At 31.4% G+C, this 24,242-nt stretch overlaps 2 protein-coding genes across 2 annotated transcripts; both read right to left on the reverse strand.

The window, feature by feature from the left end:
- Positions 1-982: 982 nt before the first annotated feature.
- On the reverse strand, positions 983-7,362 carry LOC134718662 (acanthoscurrin-1-like). Its single transcript, XM_063581317.1, has 2 exons — positions 7,326-7,362; positions 983-1,417 (listed from the first exon to the last, which is right to left on the reverse strand). Exon 2 carries the CDS (start codon positions 1,408-1,410, stop codon positions 1,066-1,068), a length of 345 nt encoding a protein of 114 aa, XP_063437387.1. The 5' UTR covers positions 1,411-1,417; positions 7,326-7,362; the 3' UTR covers positions 983-1,065.
- A 5,530-nt stretch (positions 7,363-12,892) lies between these two features.
- Positions 12,893-19,768, reverse strand: LOC134717746 (L-proline trans-4-hydroxylase-like). The gene is made up of 8 exons (XM_063580240.1): positions 19,691-19,768; positions 18,623-18,713; positions 17,970-18,080; positions 17,410-17,501; positions 16,642-16,732; positions 15,310-15,439; positions 13,882-14,033; positions 12,893-13,006 (listed from the first exon to the last, which is right to left on the reverse strand). The coding sequence occupies exons 3-8, from the start codon at positions 18,009-18,011 to the stop codon at positions 12,893-12,895; spliced, it is 621 nt and encodes a 206-aa protein (XP_063436310.1). The 5' UTR covers positions 18,012-18,080; positions 18,623-18,713; positions 19,691-19,768.
- Positions 19,769-24,242: the final 4,474 nt, after the last annotated feature.

Here is a 24,242-nt window from a genome sequence, read left to right on the forward strand (position 1 = left end):
TCAGAAATCAGTATCCCTATGAATGAAGTGACAATTAAAATCAAGTTATTAAATGGGGGACTTCATAACACACGGTATCTTGATTCTTTTACAGACTTATCTCATTTTTATAAACAAAAAGTGGACTTTTAAAAAATAGAGAATGGAATTGGAGAATGTATTAACGAAACTAAACACCGATTTAAATGCAGAAACAGTTGAAAGTTATTGGTAAAATTAGTACGAAGCAGTTTTGTTTCATTCTTGGCTTTGAAAAAGGTTATGATATATGTGAAACAGTATATTATATCTTTAAACTTAATCTGTTGGTCCGGTTTCATATATCAGCAAGTCTTGATTTTGGTATGTTTTGTAGAGATTTACAAAAAATGAAACTTGTTTTTATGATTTTGTTTTTAACTTCATGTAAATCCAATTTGTTTTTAATAAAACTGCAACATCTGTGTCTGTGCCAAGTAAAATGACTGCAATTTAGTGGTTGATTTTGGTTTGTGTCTGTTATGTTTGTGATATGTTTACTGCTGATTTGAAATAAAAATTACATCGGGTTTTTTTTTTCTGTTCGTATCTTATCATTTGACTTTGTTTAACATGACATTTTTGGATACGTTTTAGGTGTTTGCCTCGCTTTTTATAGTTTCAGTATAGTAACTATAGTTGATGAAATCCAAGAAATTTCGGTTATAATTGCCTCATATGCAATAAAAGAAGTTGAATTTTATATAAGACCGTTTTGTGGTCAGTAATTGTTGACCATTTTTTTTTTTTTTTATTAATTGCTTATAGAAAAACAGTTATACCATAAACAAAATATTATTTTATATAATACTTGTCGATCTCTAATTACATATCATACTCATTGCTCTAGTTTTTACATACATGTAATGGCTCCCAAAAAATAAGAAATTAACTTGTGCAAAATAATTACTATTTTCAACTTGTTTTGATATAACTATTACACCAGACAAGAACACAAGAAACATATTTTCAAGGTTGTGATTTACTATTGCAAGATATATAAATGTGCGCTATAATACATGGATTTGTGTTAACAAAATATTTAATTTAGAAGTATTTTTTGCCAACGACTAATCTTCGTCCTCCACCAAATCTCCCTCCTCGTCCACCGCCAAACCCTCCTATAAATCGGCCGCGAAATCCCCCTCCACGTCCACCTCCAAATCCTCCTAAAAATCTGCCACCGAATCCTCCGGGAAATACTCCTCCTTTACCAAATCCAATCCATGGAGCTCCTATACCCCATCGATATCCACCACCTACGCCCCAACTTATTCCTCCTGCTCCCCATCCGGGTCCTCCAAATCCGCCGCCCCATCCACTTATTCCTATAAAGGTGGCATTAGTGCACACTGCTGCCAGTAGTAATCCCACGGCAATTGAGAGCTTCATGTTATACCTAAATATATATATATATATATATATAAATGTCTAAGAATATAACTAAAACACACTAATTGATACATTAAAAAGTTCTATTAGATGTTAAATAGAAATACGCAATATTTCGCTAAACAAATTAGCTTCATCAGGCGTGTGCATCTCTCAAGGTGAAATCGGATGCATGACAGAAAAATATTTTTGTAGCTTAATCTATACAAGATTTGAGGGATGGGTGTAACATATTAATTCGGTCATAAAATATGTTTGTAGCTACAACTACATGAAGTTGGAATAAAAGTTTAACACATTTATAGATGTTCGATTAATTGTATAAATTTTTATAAATTAATTTGTATGATTTCAAGATAACTATGGTTTTGATTTGCTTTGAAATCTTTTTTCGTCTCTCTCATTGAGTCCATCAGTTTCAAGAGTTCGTAACTGGTGCATCCAAAATCTCTCTCTTTTTTGTCTTCCTTGTATAGATTAAGCTACAAAAATATTTTTCTGTCATGCATCCGATTTCACCTTGAGAGATGCACACGCCTGATGAAGCTAATTGGCGACTTTGCAGCACTTACAATTGCCCCTTCCGCATTGTGTATAACCTCCATATATATATAATGTCTATATATAATGTCTAAAAATAGCAACAATCAACATTCAATCTAATTAAGCGTGGATCAGTTTGTGAAAATAAACTGATACAGTTACTGAATTAAAATTATGTAAATGTCTAAGAATATAACTAAAACACACTAATTGATACATTAAAAAGTTCTATTAGATGTTAAATAGAAATACGCAATATTTCGCTAAACAAATTAGCTTCATCAGGCGTGTGCATCTCTCAAGGTGAAATCGGATGCATGACAGAAAAATATTTTTGTAGCTTAATCTATACAAGATTTGAGGGATCGGTGTAACATATTAATTCGGTCATAAAATATGTTTGTAGCTACAACTACATGAAGTTGGAATAAAAGTTTAACACATTTATAGATGTTCGATTAATTGTATGAATTTTTATAAATTAATTTGTATGATTTCAAGATAACTATGGTTTTGATTTGCTTTGAAATCTTTTTTCGTCTCTCTCATTGAGTCCATCAGGTTCAAGAGTTCGTAACTGGTGCATCCAAAATCTCTCTCTTTTTTGTCTTCCTTGTGTATCCCAATTTTGATTTTTCTCAATGATTTGAAATGTGATGTTTTCAAAATCATGTCCTGCTCTTAAAAGGTGTCTTGTAATTGGGCAGTTCCTTTCTTTTGTATAAAATGACCGATGGTTATTTAGTCGGATGTTAAATGGGGTTTCTGTTTCACCAACATATTGTAATTTGCAAGTTCCACACGTTAGAACATAAATGCAATTTTGCGTTTTGCAATTTGATGTTATGAATATGTTGTAATTTTTCTTTGTGACTGTGCTGATGAACTTGGTTTCTATATTGGCGACTTTGCAGCACTTACAATTGCCCCTTCCGCATTGTGTATAACCTCCAATTGTTGATATCTCCCGTTTAGATACTTTGGATGATACTAGAATATCTTTGAGGTTTTTTGGTCTGCGGTAAGCCATAACGGGAGGTGATGGCTTACCGCAGACCAAAAAACCTCAAAGATATTCTAGTATCATCCAAAGTATCTAAACGGGAGATATCAACAATTGGAGGTTATACACAATGCGGAAGGGGCAATTGTAAGTGCTGCAAAGTCGCCAATATAGAAACCAAGTTCATCAGCACAGTCACAAAGAAAAATTACAACATATTCATAACATCAAATTGCAAAACGCAAAATTGCATTTATGTTCTAACGTGTGGAACTTGCAAATTACAATATGTTGGTGAAACAGAAACCCCATTTAACATCCGACTAAATAACCATCGGTCATTTTATACAAAAGAAAGGAACTGCCCAATTACAAGACACCTTTTAAGAGCAGGACATGATTTTGAAAACATCACATTTCAAATCATTGAGAAAAATCAAAATTGGGATACACAAGGAAGACAAAAAAGAGAGAGATTTTGGATGCACCAGTTACGAACTCTTGAACCTGATGGACTCAATGAGAGAGACGAAAAAAGATTTCAAAGCAAATCAAAACCATAGTTATCTTGAAATCATACAAATTAATTTATAAAAATTCATACAATTAATCGAACATCTATAAATGTGTTAAACTTTTATTCCAACTTCATGTAGTTGTAGCTACAAACATATTTTATGACCGAATTAATATGTTACACCGATCCCTCAAATCTTGTATAGATTAAGCTACAAAAATATTTTTCTGTCATGCATCCGATTTCACCTTGAGAGATGCACACGCCTGATGAAGCTAATTTGTTTAGCGAAATATTGCGTATTTCTATTTAACATCTAATAGAACTTTTTAATGTATCAATTAGTGTGTTTTAGTTATATTCTTAGACATTTATATATATATATATATATATATATCATTTAATATGTAGTATGTGATACTATACATATTTTAATCATTTACAATTCATGATTTTAGGATGATAACGTTATCATGTTATGGTATTATGCAGGTGTTTTTAGTTTTTTTAGAGACATACTATATTAATTCAGTACAGTGTTTGTAAGTAGACATGATAAACTGTCATTCATGCACATTTTAGTATGCATAAGAATAATTTGTTCTAATTATGTTAGAATGTATATTTAAGATTGATTTTCTTGTTGGTTTGACTTAATGATCGGTTGTTGTTCGATGCCCGTATGAATGAGGAATACACTTCATCTAAGTATGAATCAAATATATTGAAACTGTGAATACATCAAATATGTTATCCTCTTTAAATAAAATATTGCGTTTCAGAAAAAGCAGCGTAGAATATACAGTGTTTTCCATCATTGACACAAATAACCACAAGCAACTATTAAGACCACATACCGAGTTATCCTATTGCTATATAAGATAGATGCAGATATAGTGTACATTAATTAAATGTATAAAGCAAAGGTACAACCACTATATGTGTTCTATGTTACAGGATTTTACCTTACATACAAACAATTGGTTTATATATGTGCAAAATTCTATGATCAGAATTGCCTGAGTACATTATAGATCTGTCTGATTTCGTAAAGATTTACCTGATTTTACGTTAAAAGCATATTATTTTTTTCTAGTTTTATTTTAATTTAGTTTTACAGTAGATATTCCTTGTTTTACAATCGATTTACACGATTGTAGCATATATTGACATGAGTTACTCATGGATCTACTGCAATTTACCATTTGTAACATGATTTTAGCATCAATTTGCCTGAATTTGTCTTACATTTTATTTCAACTTAATATGGATTTATTTTACACTACGCTAGATTAAGGTGGTACCTAACACTACAGGGAGATAACTCTGTAAAGTCAGCTAAACGTTTTAATGACGTTGTGTTGTAAAAGGAATATTAAGCTTCTCAATGATCAAAATTGGTGTTTGTCAAATTGCTATATAACCAGTGTAATTTTTCTGACAAAACGGTTGGTTCAAATTTTTTTATATTTTAATATTTTTGTTAAAGGGTCAAAGTAAATACTTTGGCAAAATTTTATGAAAATTAAACGAGCCAAATTAATTTTAGCGAAAGTGTTGGGTACCACCTTAATATAATTTGACCTGGCATATATCTGTTTATACCCTTAATCACTGATAGTTTTCGGATGGTCGTATCGTAATGTTACGACCACCCGAAAATGGGAGACATGTTTTGTAAATAACAAACAAGAGGCAATAACAATATACCTTTCTCAAAAAAATCTTTCGAGAAAGTAACACAGCTCCGGTTATGATAATTATTAGTTACGAATATAGAAAGTGCGTTTTTTTTAAGAAATTGGACATTACATGAAATAACAAAATCTTCAATGATGTCTTTCTTTATATTTTGCATCTATTATGTCTATTGAAAAGATGATTTAAAACAAACTATTATGCATCAACTAGGTGGAATTAAAAAAAATCTACCATTTGAATTTACACTTTAATTCGAAACGGAATAAAAAAAATCATTGTTGAAGGCCGTACGGTGACCTATAGTTGTTAATGTATGTGTCAGTTTGTTCTTGTATGGATAGTTGTCTCAATGGCAGTCATACCATATCTTCTTTTTTATAAGCATGATACGTAAGGAATCAAAATAAGCTAAACATATTTATATGTTATGGCGGTCGTTGTCGAGACTAACGTACCTGAATTGAAAGACATACATCTTGTTCCCATAGCCTAGATTTTGAGGAGTCGTATTGTAATTTGGTAAAGTAAAGCTGATTTTAAGAAGCAATGTCGAAGTTCAGGTATAATTATAACGCGTGGTTAATTGAAATTCTGAATACGCCTATTGGTACCATGCTTTCCGATATACACACTGAACTTAAAAAAGGAATCAAATATAGGTATGTGAAGCTTGTATCCAGGATAATATTTAGAAAATAGAACTGTATGCTTCAACTCAGCGTACTGGTTTTTTAAAGCTACATACATTCATACAAATAAACATATGATATAAATATTATTTTCAATCTGCATATGTATGTGATAGTTGCCGCAGTACATTTAGTTCTACCTTGTAATATTATCATGGCTCAAAAGCCTGGCCACAAACTACTTTATTTGTTTATCTTACTCTTAAATTCAACGAGTGTAGTAGTGTCAAATATATATCAACAATATTCATCCATTCGAGGTTATCAAAATGTTCATGGTTTCAGTTTTTATTCCGTACAAATACTTAGAAATAAAACCAATGATACACTGCAATATATGATCGTCATGTATTCGACACGTTAAATACACCAGGACTTCGAAGTGCATTTGTGGATGTACCTTCATCTTGAACGACCATAAGTCGAATGTTTGTAGGCCAATGTTTTATAAAAACTGCAATAGCTGATTAAAAATTAAAGATGATTCAATAATTTCATCTGCCGACATGATTACAATTAACAAAAAAATCGTAAATAAAACAAAATCTAAAAACGAATATGAGGGAATACATATATATTCAACAATGTGTTGCCTTGACGTACAGGAAAACATATATTAATACTAATATTAATTTGAAAGGATGTGAAACAATTTGTATATGATTGGTATGTCGCCCCCTTACAAATATTTCTACATGTGAAATAAATTGAAAAGTTATTTAAAAAAAAAAAAAATTTGCGGCTTCAAGATGACTGAGAAAGGTTTAAGAACTCAGACTAATCTGGGTAACACATAATATTGTTTATAGTAAACCATGTATGAACACAGAGTTTATCAACATAGTAATGTGGACAGTACTTTTAAAATACTTTGATAAAAATTTATCTAAATACTCGAGTTACGGTCATCTTTCAAAGTTACAACCATCTTGTCTTGGTTATGATTATCATCCAAACTACTATGGTTGACATCAAACATTTAAAGTAATGGCCATCATGCTTGACTATTTTAATGAATATTTGACGGAAATTTGAATGATTTTATGTATAAAATTTGGTTTCAATATCAACGCCCTTACGATAGGTGTACTAATATATATGAGACAAGCGAGTTGGCTTAAATGAACTTTGTACTGCACGAAAATCGGAAATGAAAATCTTATCCCTTGTTGGGTCCCATATTCAGAAGGTCGTAACTTTACTTTACGACTTTCTGCTTACCACTAGTGATTAATATATTAATCAACTTCGATTCAGTTTAGTTCATTCAATATAGTTTTACAATTTAGAACTGAAATTATATATACGTGTGTTTAATTTCAAATGAATGAATTCTACAGTTCACAAAAGTAATTATGGGATCAGATTTAGATTTCTTGATTATTTTCGTAACATATAGGTTCAACATCAGAATAAGAAGCTGATATTTATTACATTAACCTATATCAAAATCACACCTTACCTAGTATATGTTCTTAATCTTTTCACTGTGTTCCAAACATATTCTTAAAAAGTTTATATACTACATTATGCTATAAAAGATTGATGAGGAATAATTTTCAATTCATCAAAAAAAAAAGATGAAAGTCTTTATTATCTTGTTTAATCACCTAATTGATGTAAAAAAATCATAAATATTCACTTATTAAAATATCATTTATCATAAGTGATTAGTAAAATGTAAATAATAAAATGATTTTACATAACATGCATACGTACTTATTATAATTATTCTATAGATATAGGTAAAATGTGGCATGAGCGCCAATGAGACAACTCTCAATCTAAATAAGAAGCGGTTATAGGTCAAGGTACGACCTTCAATACGAATATTTGGCTCACACAAATCAGTAAGCGATAAAGTGCGCCAAAAAATTACAAGTGTCAAACCATTCTAACGGGTAAACCAACGCTCTATTCTAAAAACGAAAAACACCTATGAACAACATAAACAGACGACAACCACTGAACATCAGATTCCTAGCCTATTTTAAATATTTCAGTTGGACATGTTAAGCTTTATTAAAAAACTTACCATACTGCATTTTTTTTTAAATCAATGGACTGTGTAAGAAAAACAGTTTTATCTCTCACCTAAAAAAGTATCAGCCAATATTCAAGAGGAGACAACTCCTGTAAAATAGTATTGGTATGCTTGATCTACATGGACTACAAATATTGTTTATTCTAAGCTTTTTAGATATCAAAATGTTTTAAGTGGGTTCGCCAATTATGGAAAACGAATTATACATACTCTTTCCATAAAGTTTTGATAGGTTGAGATATATTTTGTACTTGCTTGATATGTCTCCCCCTTAAACACATTGCAAGATGTGAAATAAATCGACTAGTTATTTGAAAAAAATATGAACAAATAACTGAGGTTTAAACAATCAGACTAATCTTTAATTGTATCTTGATAATAAATATATTTGTTTAAAAATAATTGTATGTCTGATACAAAATAAGATGTGGTAGTATCGCAGATGAGACTCCTATCCACAAAAGACCAAAATGACCCAAACATTAACAACTATAGGTCACCGTACGGCCTTCAACAATGAACAAAACCCATACCGCATAGTCAGCTATAAAAGGCCCCGAAAAGACGATGAAAATAATTCAAACGAGAAAACTAACGGCCTTATTTATGTAAAGAAATGAACGAAAAACAAATACATAAAATTGAGAATGGGAATGGGGAATGTGTCAAAGAGACAACAACCCGACCAAATAAAAAACAACAGCAGAAGGTCACCAACAGGTCTTCAATGTAGCGCGAAATTCCCGCACCCGGAGGCGTCCTTCAGCTGGCCCCTAAACAAATATATACTAGTTCAGTGATAAGGAACGCCATATTAATTTCCAAATTGTACACAAGAAACTAATATAAAAATAATACAAGACTAACAAAGGCCAGAGGCTCCTGACTTGGGACAGGCGCAAAAATTCGGCGGGGTTAAACATGTTTGTGAGATCTCAACCCTCCCCCTATACCTCTAACCAATGTAGAAAAATAAACGCATAACAATACGCACATGTATGTAACACATAAACATACGACATCCACTGAATTACAGGCTCCTGACTTTGGACAGGCACATACATAAATAGTGTGGCGGGGTTGAACATGTTAGCGGGATCCCAACCCTCCCACTTACCTGGGACAGTGGTATAACAGTACAACATAGGAACGAACTATAAAAATTAGTTAAAAAAGTCTTGACTCATCAGATAGACAAAAAATACAAGTGGACGTGGCCGGGTAATTATTTGTAATTATTAGTATACAAAAAACAATGATCCCATGCCTTTTTCTTAGGATCTACGCACAAAAACACTGTAAAAAAGCCTTGCAGAATTAGATAATTTTTTTTCGGAAAATAAGTTTGGGAAAGTCTTCTTCTATCACTATGTTAAGTTTTGTTTGTTTTTAATAAATACAATAGGAAGTGTTTGTTTTTAAAGAAGTCTTTTTTCAAACAATACCTTTGCCACTATCTTCATGAGACTGCCGAGTTAATATAAATACTGATCGAACTGATTGATATGTGATAACATTGCATACCTTTTGCAAATCAGTATCGTGCACTTCAAATGTAATGGCATAATAACATTTCTTAAAACACAAAAATATATAATGTGATGTCGTTTTAATAATGATTCAACATAAATTAAGCTATTCTTCAACAATCAAATAGTAGCAACTTTATTTACGAGGTAAATTATTTGAATAAACAATTATGTGACTATCATAAGTACATTTAATTATATAACGATAAAATCAGAAATGTATACATAAACGTAGTTGTTATTCCATGCATTGCCGACATTATTAAGAGTGATTGATAAAAACTGTCTGTCATCAATGATGATTCACTTGGATAATACACATTACATGCATAACATTATAAAGAAAGTAAACTCCTTTCTACAGCTTATTATTAGTACAGTTAGTTTAAACATATTTATTTATAGTGGATAGGGAAACAAGTTTTGGAATTTGAATTGATCCCTTTCCACTTTGCGGCATTAGCCTACTCTTTTTCGAAATCTACAAGGGTGTCTTTAACGTGCAAGAGATATGGCTCTCTCTTAACACGGGTCAGCCATTTATCGTCCCCTTCCGACGGACTATCATCGTTTCCTTAAGACAGTACTCGCACATGGTGTCAAGGTAGAGCCGATAATTGAGTTCCTGAAATTTTCACCCCCAACGGGAATCGAACCAGGAACCTTTGTGTTAGTTGTCCGATGTTCTAACCACTACAGAACGGCTCTTAAGTACAGTTACATAATATATATATTAACGAGTGTTCAATGGTTATGAAAGTAGTGGTATAATCATCTACTGCAATACGTTTTACCCTTAGGACATACAATTTCTTTTGCAATGAAAAAAGTAACGGTGCGACAAAATATAACCACGTTCCAGGTGAATAACATCGGTTTCTGACAAATCTTATAGCTCACGTAACGGTACCCAAATTGCACCTATTTTGACAGTTTTTTCACCTACTTTTTTATAGTCAAGACCACATTTTTCATTCTGTATTGAATTTGTAGCCGTATCCTTCTTTATTATAGAAGTGCACCAATTTATTTTTGAATCCATTGTGAATCATAGGAAAGAAATGGGCTTGAAACAACCGCTAAATAAAGGCAACAGTAGTATACCGCTGTTCAAAACTCATAAATCCATGGACAAAAAACAAAATCGGGGTAACAAACTAAAACCGAGGGAAACGCATTAAATATAACAACGACACAACACCGAAACGCAACTCACACAGAAACAGACCACGCATCAGACAAAATACCACGAAAATAACAAATATAACATCAAAACCAAATACATGAATTTGGGATAGACAAGTACCGTCTTATCTTAATATCTCAAAAATAAGAGAAAACAAACGACACAACGTTAAAATGCAACACACACAGAAACGAACAATAATATAACAATGGCCATCTTCCTGACTTGGTACAGGACTTTTGTAAAGGGGAATAAAAATGGTGGGTTCAACCTGGTTTTATGGCATGCCAAACCTCGCACTTTAATGGCAAAGTTAAATATAGCATTGAAATGACAACATAATATTACAGGACTACAATACAAATTAATAGGAGAACATATTAGACAAAGAAACACATGATTAATAGATAACAAAAAGCATCAGGTTTAAAATTCAATACGCAAAAAACGCGCCTCGTCCACACAAGACTCACCAGTGACGCCCAGATATAAAAGATCGAAAGTGAAAAAAGTACAAAGTTGTACAGCACTGAAGATCAAAAGTTGAAAAAGGTTGTGCCAAATACGGCTTTGTTTTTATACTTGGGATTAGACCATCCTCATTATTTAGAACAATTCATGCTATTGCAAACAGTAAATTTTATCAAATGAATATGAAAGAGATCTACATAATGAAACTGAAGTATTAACTAATTACAGAAAACTAAACCCGAATACATAATGCTAAAACCAACACAGAATAGACACACCCGACTCAGTCCAGGCGTCCATAATTCATGATTCCGAAATGAGGAATACTCAAATTGCATCCATGCTTAAACTCACATCATTAAAAATCAAATGCAGAACAATTTGACCTTATTACATGCTCACTATTCATTTGTTTATAAAATGGATGCTTGAAATTTTAAAATATCAAAATCAATAGACATCACTTATGTGAGGTCAAACATGGTATACTAGAAGTACTGGATATCTCGGGAAAAAATATTATTGTCGCACGTCATTAACTATATCAGTTTCGATATGCCGCATTAATCCAAGTTGGTCGTCGCAGAATATCAAAATTAACAAATGTTCTTCAGATTGGGTTATTAAATGTGTAGTTTTGACGTTCCATCATTAAAACTAAGAGCCCTATGACACCAAGTCCATGACATATTGATCAATTGAGGAACAGGAAAGAAATATGACATGTAATGCGGATGATATCTATAGGTTGCATTTCTGTAAATATTGACAATGCCATTTCCCATAGGAACTCCTTTAACGGATAAAACTGTACCACTTTTGCTATGAAGTTTTGAAAAAAATCTTATTCTAGAATTGAAAGTTAATTTGCACCACATTTTTTTTCAAAGGTCAATATATAGGGCTGTGCGGCATATTTTCAACGTTTGTATGCCCTGAACTTCTCAAAGTTTAAACTTACACTAATGTTCTTAACTACCGCTACCTCGAATGAAAGGTTACCACAGATTTCAATATAAACAATATGCACGTGTTTATTTACTGGTAACATTCCCAAGTTCTGTCTCTGCGATATTGAACACAATGAGCATAACTGGGAACCAGTATGTAAAGAACATTATTTTTATATAAATATACGATTACTCCCCAAAAGAGGAGGGTTTTCAGAAACAGTTGTATTTACAAAGTGCAACCTATAGTCATATGTTACAGAGACATTACTTAACTGTCAAAAAGATCCTGAAAGCATCCTGATATTTTTTTAAATGTTTCCATTTTTCGAACACTTGGTTCAATTGTATTTGTATTTTAGCAGCAACCTTTTATCACTACAACACAATCAAAATAATATCGTATGAATTGCAATATTCACAATACATGAAATCAGTATTGTCTCAAACTTTCATGCTCTCAAACACCAACAAGTAAATGCAAACTAAATCAAAACCATGGCAAAACGTAGGCGACAAAACACAACACAACATAAGAAACATAAACTATACCAAGACCGGCATGTCCTACTTACTGACGGTAACGAAAATTTGATGCCACAATACGTGACAACGACTGATCAATGTGCAAGTTGAAAAATTCAATTTAAGACCTTACTTGTAATAATGTGTAACTTTCTTTTCGAACATAATACAATATCAAGTTATTACTTTCAGTACAGTTTTTAAGTGTTAATATTTTTAAATTAATTTATTTTCCTTCCAGTTTTATTCTTTCTATTCTATCTATTGTAATTAGTATATATAAAATGAAATAAAACACTATGTCCTTCCGTTATTGTATATATGCTATGTTGGTGTTTTGGGAATGACTTGTTTAGAATCAAGTGTTTTCGGAACCAGGATCCTTTTATCCGTAAAATCTGTAAATTTCTCACATGCCTTTATTGCAGTGTTTTGTACCTAAAAAAAGGCAAAGTATTTACATTAGCAATTCACCAAATTTCAAAATATTACGAGATTAAATCAGGAAAAGAAGAAATTGGAGAAAGACTATATCAAAGCAGATCATTGAGTCCATTGTTTCAGTCATAGTACTTTCAATTTGACGAAATAAATAAGACATTGAAAGAGGACCATGTCTGCATAGTTAGTTTTACGTATAAAACGTTAATTTATTACAAAATGATTAGCGATGTGTGAAAATGTGGAAAAATCCGTTCAGATATATACCAATTTTATACTGTTTAAAACACAAAACGTGGGGTTTTACCATACTCATTATTCCTATCAAAAATGTTTGTTGTAAAGTAATTATTTTCTAATTAAGGGAGTGACGAAAGATACCAAAGGGACAGTCAAACTCATAAATATAAGATAAACTGACAACGCCATGGCTAAACAAGAAAAAGACAAACAGACAAATAATAGTACACATGACACAACATAGAAAACTAAAGAATAAACAACACGAACCCTAAATAAAACTAGGGGTGACTCAGGTGCTCCGGAAGGGTAAGCAGATCCTGCTTACATATGTATGCGTATTATGTTTTATGGCCTTAGTATTAAGAGATACTCACCAGTTTTAATTTACCTTTCATTAAAACCCTAATCGAATCGTTTAAACATCAATGATGTAACATTGATTTTACCTCATTCAATTCAGTAATATTACCTTCAATGCAAGAGACTTTCATCGTCAATTGGACGAGTATAGGTAAAATAAATACAAACAACAAATCTTTGTTAGAAACTTGCTAAAATTAAAGCACAGAAAAGATACCCGATTAACCTAATAAGGGTCAAATTCGTACCGAAGAAAAAAGAAAACGTACTTTCTCCAAGCGTTGATATTGTGGATGATGATGTGGTTTACATGATTGGTTAGACACCGTGTTGTATGCTGTCAATAAAGCCCATCGTCTGTTTGCACTGCTATTCTGTCCACTACAGTGCAATAAATTGCAATGAAAAAATAGAGCGTCTCCTTAAAATAAACATGGCAAAAAAAATACAATCATGATAACTAAAATTTTAAATATCACTGATATATTTTCATGCTTTCACACTTAATGTAAGACTTCAATGAAGGTCCATTTCTATGTTCCTATTTACTTAAAACAAAACATATAAAAGCGTCTCAAAAACACAGCTTACTTTTCTAGCTGCTATCGATGATTAGCTTCTACTGCATTGTTTTTGTATAATTTTATATGCGTTATGTAGAGGGAAGAAATAATTTTTCTTATGGAGACTCAAGGGTACAAAAAAATCAGCAAAAAAAAACAAAAACATTTCATTACAAACTTAATTCATAACACTATTCGTTGTTACTTTATGATATTGTACAAAAATCGGCTAAACAAAAAGAAATTCGTTTTGGCCCAAGGTGACTTTTAGAATATAAAATTGAGAATGGAAATGGGGAATGTGTCAAAGAGACAATAACCCGACCAAATAAAAAACAAACAACAGCAGAAGTTCACAAACAGGTCTTTAATGTAGCGAGAAATTCCCGCACCCGGAGGCGTCCTTCAGGTTTATCAATGAAAAAGTTCAAAATTATCTGCCATAAATGCCATTTTTTCCCCATTAAAATTGAAATAACTTTCTTAACTCATTATTTTTTTTCAATTAAGCTGTGCTTAAACTGAACTAAAAAATAATTTTTAGTTTACAATAGTCAATATGGTCAACAATGATACATCACTCAAAATTTATAATTATTATTCCTAATGTATCAAATATTTTCTACAGTAAAAAGAAATAACAACAAATTGTCCAATTTAAGACAAAATCGTTAAAAAGGTAAATCTTTTCTACTTTAAATTCCTCTGAAAGTCGCAAACGTTCATTCATTTTGTACAACACTCGTCAACAGCAACACGCAATATCTGTACATGTATACAAATACGAAAACATGCTTGCGACATTTGTTGGGCTATTAATGAATAAATAATAATGCTGGTTTTTTTTCTTCGGTCGGGCTGTTGTCTCTTTGACACATTTCCCATTTCCATTTTCAATTTTAATCAAATAAAAATAAACCCCGATATGCTGTATAAATGTTAAGTTGTCAGTTGTGTGGAATTATTTCTTTCTATTTCAGATGTTAGTCTTAACAAACCCGACAGGTCAATGTTTTCGTCGCATACCAAAGCAACTGCATTCTTGCGTATTGGTTTTGCAAGTGTTTACATATTTGTTCTAGTTAAGATACTAAGCATAGTTATTCTATATTAAATAATAAGATGATATTTCACCTGGATTGAGTAAGCAGTATTTCATCGGAAAACGGGCCATTATTTTATCAAGTCTTGACGAGTCAGTGACAGTCAATTGCCCTTCTAATTTGTGATCTAGACGTCCGCATTTGTGGGAGCCTTCTATTATCTGTCACACAAAAAAGGGGCTACGTTATTAAAAAACAAAAGACAACATGATAGTTATATTATAATGTTTTATTATGACATATGCTTATCCTTTTATTGTGGAAAAAACATTTTTTTCTGTTGAACTGATATTTTTTGTTTCATCTGCCGTCTGTCAGTTCATGTTTTTATGTTTACTGACATAATGGAAGACATGTTTGCCATTCAATTCTTAGAGATGTTGAGTGTCTCGTTCATTCCCTGTAACCGGACTCTTGTTCTAAATAGAAGTTATCTCCCCATGTCCCATTTTCTTGGTATAATTTTCAGTTCTCTAAAACCGTTATATTATAAATAAACGTTCTTAACAAATTGTTCGTATATTCAAACAAAAGGATATTGAATGACATTGTATGGGAGTTATTCCCCTTCAAATATGTGATATAAAGTGAGAAAAGTCAAAGTAATGTTCTTTGTTTTAAACTTAACCTGTTATTTATTCCAAAATATAATTTAATACAATGTTTTCAATGCCAATATTGCAAACTTTCGTTTCTTGTAACAGTATAATCAACAATCACAACTGATATTGATAATATCAACAAATAGAAAACAATATATATCAAATTTTAACTAAAATATGAGAAAGTTATCAGCTAATTCGACAAGTGAGTTTATTAATCCAAATTTCAGTGGTTAGTCCCTATTTGAAGGATTAATATGGCAATACAGTTTAAAGCGTGTATCGTAGTTACTTGTGCATGTGCATTGCCAGAAAAACGAATACCATCTAAAAGATTTTGTAACATCATTTTACTTTTTGAACCTTTTGGATTATAGCTCTTCATATATTATATAAGCTTTGGATCACTGAAGAGACATGTTTTGTCGAAATGCGAATCTGGTGCAAGAATATTGCTACCGTTATTTGTATTACTGTCATTCCGTTAAAAATGGCAAAATCATTCTAAATTTGTCATTGAAAATAAAAATATCAAAAATGGGCCGCCTTCAAACTCAGATAAAAATCTACAAGTACTATGCTCAGTCATTCGAAGACGAAACAAGAAGTGTGTATTGTCATAGACATGTCAAGCTGTATTCTGTTATTAAATTTAGCTTTAATGACGACTATGGGGGTTGTTGCATTGACTCATTATGTTGCTAAATTTAACGAACTGCTACGAGTAATATAAAAAAGCACTTTTGTTTAAATGTGATTACCTGTAAACATCCGTTTGTTTTCTCACATTTATCTAAGGCTATAAATACTGTCATCATATTTGGCTCCAAAAACTCATTTTGATACCAATATCTGTAAAGTTTGTTGAATGTAAAAAAAACACCTATTACTTGTTTGAGTAATGTAATTTACTCTTTTTTTAAGTATTAATAAACAAATTTTCTGCACATATGTCAGAAAAAGTCTTTTAAAACAATGCCGGCATAATCCAGAATTAATAAAAGAACGAAGAGATATAGTATGATGAACAGTGCGACAAATATTAACTTGAACGTGATCAAATGAATGTATATGATGAGCAACCGTTTGGATTTCAGCCATGAGAAAAATGTTGTATAAAAAAAGAACCAACTTAGCAACATTGAAATAAAGGAATTATTTCGGTAAACATATATAATTATCATAGAAATGATCTCTTTAACATATCACTATGCGTTGCTGTACAAAAGGGTGATACAAAAAGTTTATCACATATTTGTTATGAATACCTTAGGTTTTGCATATCCAATAACCTCAAAATTGTCCGGGGCAAAAAAGAGGTATTGATATTGTGCCCTGTTCCTACTGACGTGACGTCATTGTATCCTTAACGACACGTTCGTGATAAATTGTTTAAGATTTTACCTTTTATGTATCATTAAAATGTTATAATTGACTTTTTTTCTCTCTTCTGCAGAACTTAAATATGTGCTAAAGCCTCGAGGTCGATATGGAAAAGGGCATTGTTCTAATCTATACATATTGCATACCCATAATCTTGATGCCACAAATGAGCTCCTCCTGTAAAAGGCTCTTTGGTAACCAACTTTCCATGATAGTGGTACACTTCGTCTCCAAGTAACTAAATAAAATGTTTAAATAAGGAAATTGTTTTGTATCAAAAATAGAATATTACAATATTTTGCAAATTTAAGCTATCACTGGCATCAGTTTAGTAGGTTTTTCAAATTGGAACAAGCATTTTCCAAGCCGATATGCCGATACCATATATATTCTGTTAAAGTGTGTTTGCGTCTATCTTTGATTAAGAGAAAGTATAGTTTTGTTTACAAATCTTTAACACAAACTATAAATTGTTACAATCTGATCTGTTTTATTTGATTTCTCAAACAATTTTTAGAATTGCATGAGGTTTCTTTCACAATTACAAATTTTGAATCAACATGATGAATTATTCGAGTTCGGTCTATCTTAGAGTTTGCAATTGAGGAGAACTGTAATTAAAATATATTTATATTAGTGCATTATACATGTTATATACGGTGTTAATCTATTGGTTTTAGCATTGTACCAAGATATAGACGCATACCTGTTCGCATGTCCCGGCTACTTTTTCCGATCTACTGACCATTCCAATGACGTCGTTACCCGGATGTCCCCATATGGTCAATTTTGCTTCACGACCTTGACAATCAGAAACCTTCAAAATACATGGAGGGAGCTTTTTATTAATAGCACTTAATATCTGGAAGCCAAATATAAGAATATATCTGATTGATATACAAATCGACTCGGTATCTAACATGCAGGTGTTTTGCACTATGTTCTATTATTCAATTGTCCAATTTCAAGTGCACTTATATCCTAAATTGTTGCATCAATTTATATACAAATAACAAAATTCTGAATAAATACAGCTTTCGTTTGAGTACCATTTGTAGCGAGAGGCTTGTACCTTATCGTCGAGAGAGCCAAACATATGCAGTACTATTAAAAATACATGTTGACATTTTCTAATCAAATTAAGTAATTTGAATTTCGTTGTAAGTCTTAATATCGGATGTGTCGTTGATAACAGATAAAGATTACATAGTATGTTCTTTACTAAACATGGTTGAATTGAGAAATTAAACAAACTACTTGATTAAGCAATACAATTAAGTGTCATGCAGGTACAATTTTTTGTTGGATTGAAATTTATGTTTCGTTGTTAAAACTGTTTAATTATTATGACAACTTTACCTGCACTTTATTATTATTTAAAAGCTCTGCAGTAGATGGATCTTCAAACTCATTTATAACTTTCTCTACTTCTGTTGCATCTAAGACATTTCTGATTATTAAAATGAAAATCAAACATGTTCAAACGTGCAAAATAATAAACACAGCTTTTTGAGTTAATTGCTAAATGTATCTGTAATTTAGATAGAATATCGCCTAAAGCGTAGTAATATAAAAAAAACGGATCGTTTTACCTGAGGAATAGATAACCTAAGCTATATCTTGTAAAATAATATTAAGAATAACGAATGTCCAAGGCTCTTCTACTTCGTTTTTAATTTAGCTTTTTTAAGTTTTACTTTTGTCTAAGAACGTTACCAAAGGGTGGTTCATCGAAAAAAAAATGTGCGTCTTGCGCATTAAATTTTAATCCGGGTAAAAAAAAATGTGTATTTAGTTTGATGAGTTATTCACTGCGTGTGCATGTTTTTTTTTTCAACTCATGAACATATTTGTTAAATAAACATTGGAAATTCACTTCTGTAAAACTACACACCAATAGTACGCTGGTTATTTTTGATGTGTCAACTGTTTCCATCATGAATCGTTTTCATACCATTTATAACGCTGAGCAAAGTAAAATGGTATGAAAAAATGGTTTTAATTGCTTTTTTGTAAATTGAACCGAAATTAGGACATTCCTTTGGTAATCTTTAGTGTCCATTTAAAGACAACAACATTGAAAAAATACCGAACTCATGTAACGCGTATAGTCTTTTTTGCAAAGGACGCAATCCAAAGATCCAACACAACAAACGATATGACCACAAAAGAGGGACGAAAGATACCAAAGGGACAGTCAAACTCATAAAGCTCAAATAAATTGGCAACGCCATCTGTCATACTGTGGACATGGTACAGACATTTCTTTATGTAGAAAATGGCTTATTACAACTGGTTTTCTAGCTATCTCACATCACGTCTGGTGTTGCATGTCATGTGTGATTTCAAGTGATATCCCAAAGTTTCCTCCTTATGACACCTTGTACTATAACGACATATAATTTGTATGGTAAAACGTCGACATACCTGATTACGATATATCCATACTTTTCAAAGTCTGTTTTTACTTTTGGTGTCACTTGAAATTGATCTCCATTAAACTGATAGACTTAAATAACAGAAAAATATTAGACATGATTCATGAAGAAAAGGAAAAGATTTCACTAATTTCAAAATAGAAGCAGTAGAAAGGAACTATTTAACGTATAATAAAAAACAGTCAACAAAATACATCATACAAAAAAAATAAATACAGAGAACACAACATCAACTTAAATACGTGACCATATGTGTCCAGAATTGGCAGTATTTGCCCGAACACCTATAACTCGTTGTGTTGCCTTATTCAATTAATATCCAGGAATTTCGTAAGTATTACATAAGTTGTTTACTTGAAGATTATTTTTATATTGATTGCTTTGCTCATAAATCTATTATAAATGATAAGAACTATTCGTATGTGTTCGTTGACAATTGTTTTGCTTATTCAAATACGTGTTGTGCTGTAGAATAATATTTTTACAAAGTTTTTATACGATAAGGAGACGTGGTATGATTTCCAATGAAAATACTATTCGCTAATCTTTAATTAAAGTGGATGTAAGGCAATTGTATGGTCTTCAAGAATGAGAAGGTCTCATTCATACCGTATAGTCGGCTATAAAAGGCGAAAACATGAAGAAAAAAAACCAGTTCACTTAATGTAAAAAAGCAACAATTTACAAAAAACAAATGTGACAGACATCAACCAACGTAAACCACTGACTTGCAGTAGCTCTTTTTAAAAAAAACCGTACCACTAAAATTGGTCTTAAGTCAAGAACAAATCAGTTAATTTACGATCAATCATAGTCTGTTTTTTTTTTTGCGAAATCGACTTCAGGCTCGTAACTTGGGAAAGCATACACATTATTTGAATATGACGGTTTTAAACATGTTTGTTATCGCTTAACTCTATTCCCAAACTTAGTACATTTGTAAAACACCACAAAATAAGACAAAAGGGTAAAAATCAGTTAAAAAAACTCATCAGATCGATGCAATCAGATAAAGCACCCAACATAAACTCGACAGAAGAAGAGATATCAGTTACTATGGTACTTAACTATAACATGTATAAGGGTTATATTTGGGAAATGGCACTTACCTCCATTTAAGTCGCACTCCCCCGACATTGTGTAGCTTTTTTTCCTTTTGAAAAATATTACAACATTTTTATTCTGATTGGTGTACAATTTTATGAATAATTTCGTTTTGTAGAAAATATACTCAACTGTTTTGTCTACACATTGATTGAATTTTCTAACATAGTGGATACTCAATTGCGTTGTTGTTTTTAACGGAAATGTAAGTTTTTAACTAATCTTTTTGTATATGTTTCTGATTAACATTTAAATTGAATTGAATGATATCCGTTGACAGTGTTTAATTCATGTGGCACTTTCTCAAGATAATTATATTCGGATAGGTCTACATTTTTATGGATTATTATTCTATATAACCTAAACAACACAGTTTTAGAAGGCTTATATTTTTCTTATATGGTGCGTGGATTGTGGACGACAATGTGTGTTTTTCAAATATTGTTGTTTACAAATTACTTTACTATACAACTTAAATTGAATGGAGTTCTTAGAAAGTGTTTAATTTTTCAATAAATCTACCGCATTGTTTATACAATTAAAATAATAGTATAACTAAACAGTGATACATTTATCTAGTGCAAGAATATAGACAACAGTGTTGGTTTTAAATCAAATCAAACCAAACTTTCTTGACATTGGTTTATAATGCCATTTATAGTAAAATTCAAGAGTTGTAAAGAGGGACGAAAGATACCAGATAAACTCATAGATTGAAAATAATCTGACAACGGCATGGCAAAAAAAAAGACCAAGAGCAAATACTATCACATAAGACACAACATAGATGCATGATAATATAGCAAGTTGATGTAGTTGGGTAATGGATGTTGATGTTCATTTCATTTATACAAAATAGTGATCAATAGCGATTAAGTTAAAGTATGTCTGACAAGCATTATTATCCATACATCACGACGATAACTGTAGACAACATATACACATCGTAAATAATATTACACTATCCAGAAACTGTTATAATTTATCAATTGTATTATGCGCAATGGTATACGTTCAATAACCAGTCGAAAATAACTGTGAATCTTACCTAAATTATATATATGGTGTCCTTTTGTTACATTATTATCTTTCGTATATGCATAAAGGTAAAGGTTATCTCTGATTATAAGGTAAATGTAAAATCTAGTCCAAAGGTTACCCTATATTTTATTGTTTTAAGTAATATAAAATAGGTACATTCCCTTCTAGAATTAAAAAGTAAACCTTGACTTTAATTTAACATGTTGTGTTATTTTTCCACATAACAGCTCCTATTAAAAAAAATAACAAATGTGAAATACCTGAACGGTACAAATTTAAAGTATGATAACAATTAGTAATTATATTTACCAATTACATGAATTATGCCCTTGTAAGAATGATTAAAGTTGCGATAAAGAAACCCATGGTGTAATAACTTCGATGTAATACAAAGATTGTTTTCGTTAAAATCAAAATCGTAGATACATACACGAGCGAATGGAACAAATTGAGATTTATAAACACCATAAGATTGTTAGAAAGAAACATCTTCGTCTACGTGTAACAATATATAATTAACAATAACAATTGAAAAAATAATCTATTCTATCAGTATTAAATCACGTAAGGTATTACAATTCTCTGCATGGTCATGTTTTTAACAGAGAGGCATATGTGGATGATAATAAAAGTATCTCACTGTGTTATCCTTCACCTTCACTAAAATAGATTTGGCTCGTTTAATTTTCAGAAAACTTTGACAAGGTATTTACATTGACCCTTTGACAAAAATACAGAAATATTACACTAGTTATATAATAGTTTGACGAACACTTATTTAGATCAGCAAGAGGCTTAATATTAACAACAAGTCCTGCAATCAAGCTATTGAATTGTACAAATATAACATTTTTTTAAATTTCTTAAATCATAAGTATGTCGTTTATCAGTATTACCAATGTTATTTAAACTGATCGGGCGGAGCTTAAGTTTTAATTAGCATAAGGACAGTCTATTTGAAGATGTGTGTGGCAAGGATGATTACCGTTATAATTATAACTGATTTCTAATCACCTATCAGTGTTATCAAAGTAATTTACTAAAGAATAACTGGACACTTCATTAATGAGTTTATCCTAAAACACCTATTCATAGATGGAATGGTTTGTGATGAGCGAACTGGTGAAGCTCCGCCCAGTCAAGTGAAATAAATAGAGTAATATCAATAATCAGTAAACATGTGAATTTCAATAGTGTCCACACGGGTATGCTGATATGAACTGCTTGCTTCCTGTTTCTGTATGAATATGACATTATTTTTTGTTTCAAAGCCCTTATCAAGTTTCCTTGTGTACATTGATTTATAATGATGTGTGTTTTTATTATAAATAGGTAATAACAGCGTTATGACCATAACTCAACCCGTTCAGTTACAGTAACACACATTAATCATGACAGGTGAGTTTGTATATATTTATTAATTGAAACGTTAAATGTGTTAACATCACATGTAAAGGCAAAATAGGACTAACTTTATAAACAAAAAGCTTCTTATATCTTTACTTGATATATAAGGGAAACAAACAGAAAATATTCACTACCAAATATACATACTTCTTCAGAAAAACTAAATGGTTTTCAACAATAGCATATCCAATTAATCCGGTCTTTAATACGGAAATGATGAATGTTTATCATGTTTATTGTTTGAAGGTAACATATAATCACAATTTTCCAAGGGAATCCATTTCAATTATATTTTCCCCGAGTTTGTTCGCATTTCCTCCCTGATCAATTGTATTTATGACAACCATATTGTGAAAGTTCGCTATCCTCCCCCCGTATATTCAAAAGAACCTTCAAGTACACATATCAAATTATAACACTAAAGGTTTTTCTCATTGAGTAAGACTCCTCAATACATCAACATAATTTAAAGACTTCACATGTAAATATAATCAAAACAATACTAGTGTACGAGGGTATCACCAGCCAAGTAGCCAGTACTTCGGTACTGGCATGAAAATACGGATTTGTTTGTGTTATTAAAATTTGCTGTTACAAAATATTAGAAATTATTATAAATTAAGGAATGTATCTCCCTCATGCAAAGCTCTGATTCCTTTCATGAATTTGACTATACTTTTTGGACCTTTTGGATTGTAGCTCTTCATCTTTTATTTAAGCTTTGCATTTCAAATATTTTGGCCACGAGCATCACTGAAGAGACATTTTTTGTCGAAATGCGCATCTGGTGCAACAAAATTGGTACCGTTGATTTTATTACTACCACTGGGTCGATGCCTCTGCTGGTGGACTATTAGTCCCCGAGGGTATCACCAGCCCAGTAGCCAGTACTTCGGTACTGGCATGAAAATACAGATTTGTTTGTGTTATTAAAATTTGCTGTTACAAAATATTAGAAATTATTATAAATTAAGGAATGTATCTCCCTC

This window comes from Mytilus trossulus, chromosome 5, assembly GCF_036588685.1.
Source record: "Mytilus trossulus isolate FHL-02 chromosome 5, PNRI_Mtr1.1.1.hap1, whole genome shotgun sequence".
NCBI lineage: Eukaryota > Metazoa > Mollusca > Bivalvia > Mytilida > Mytilidae > Mytilus > Mytilus trossulus.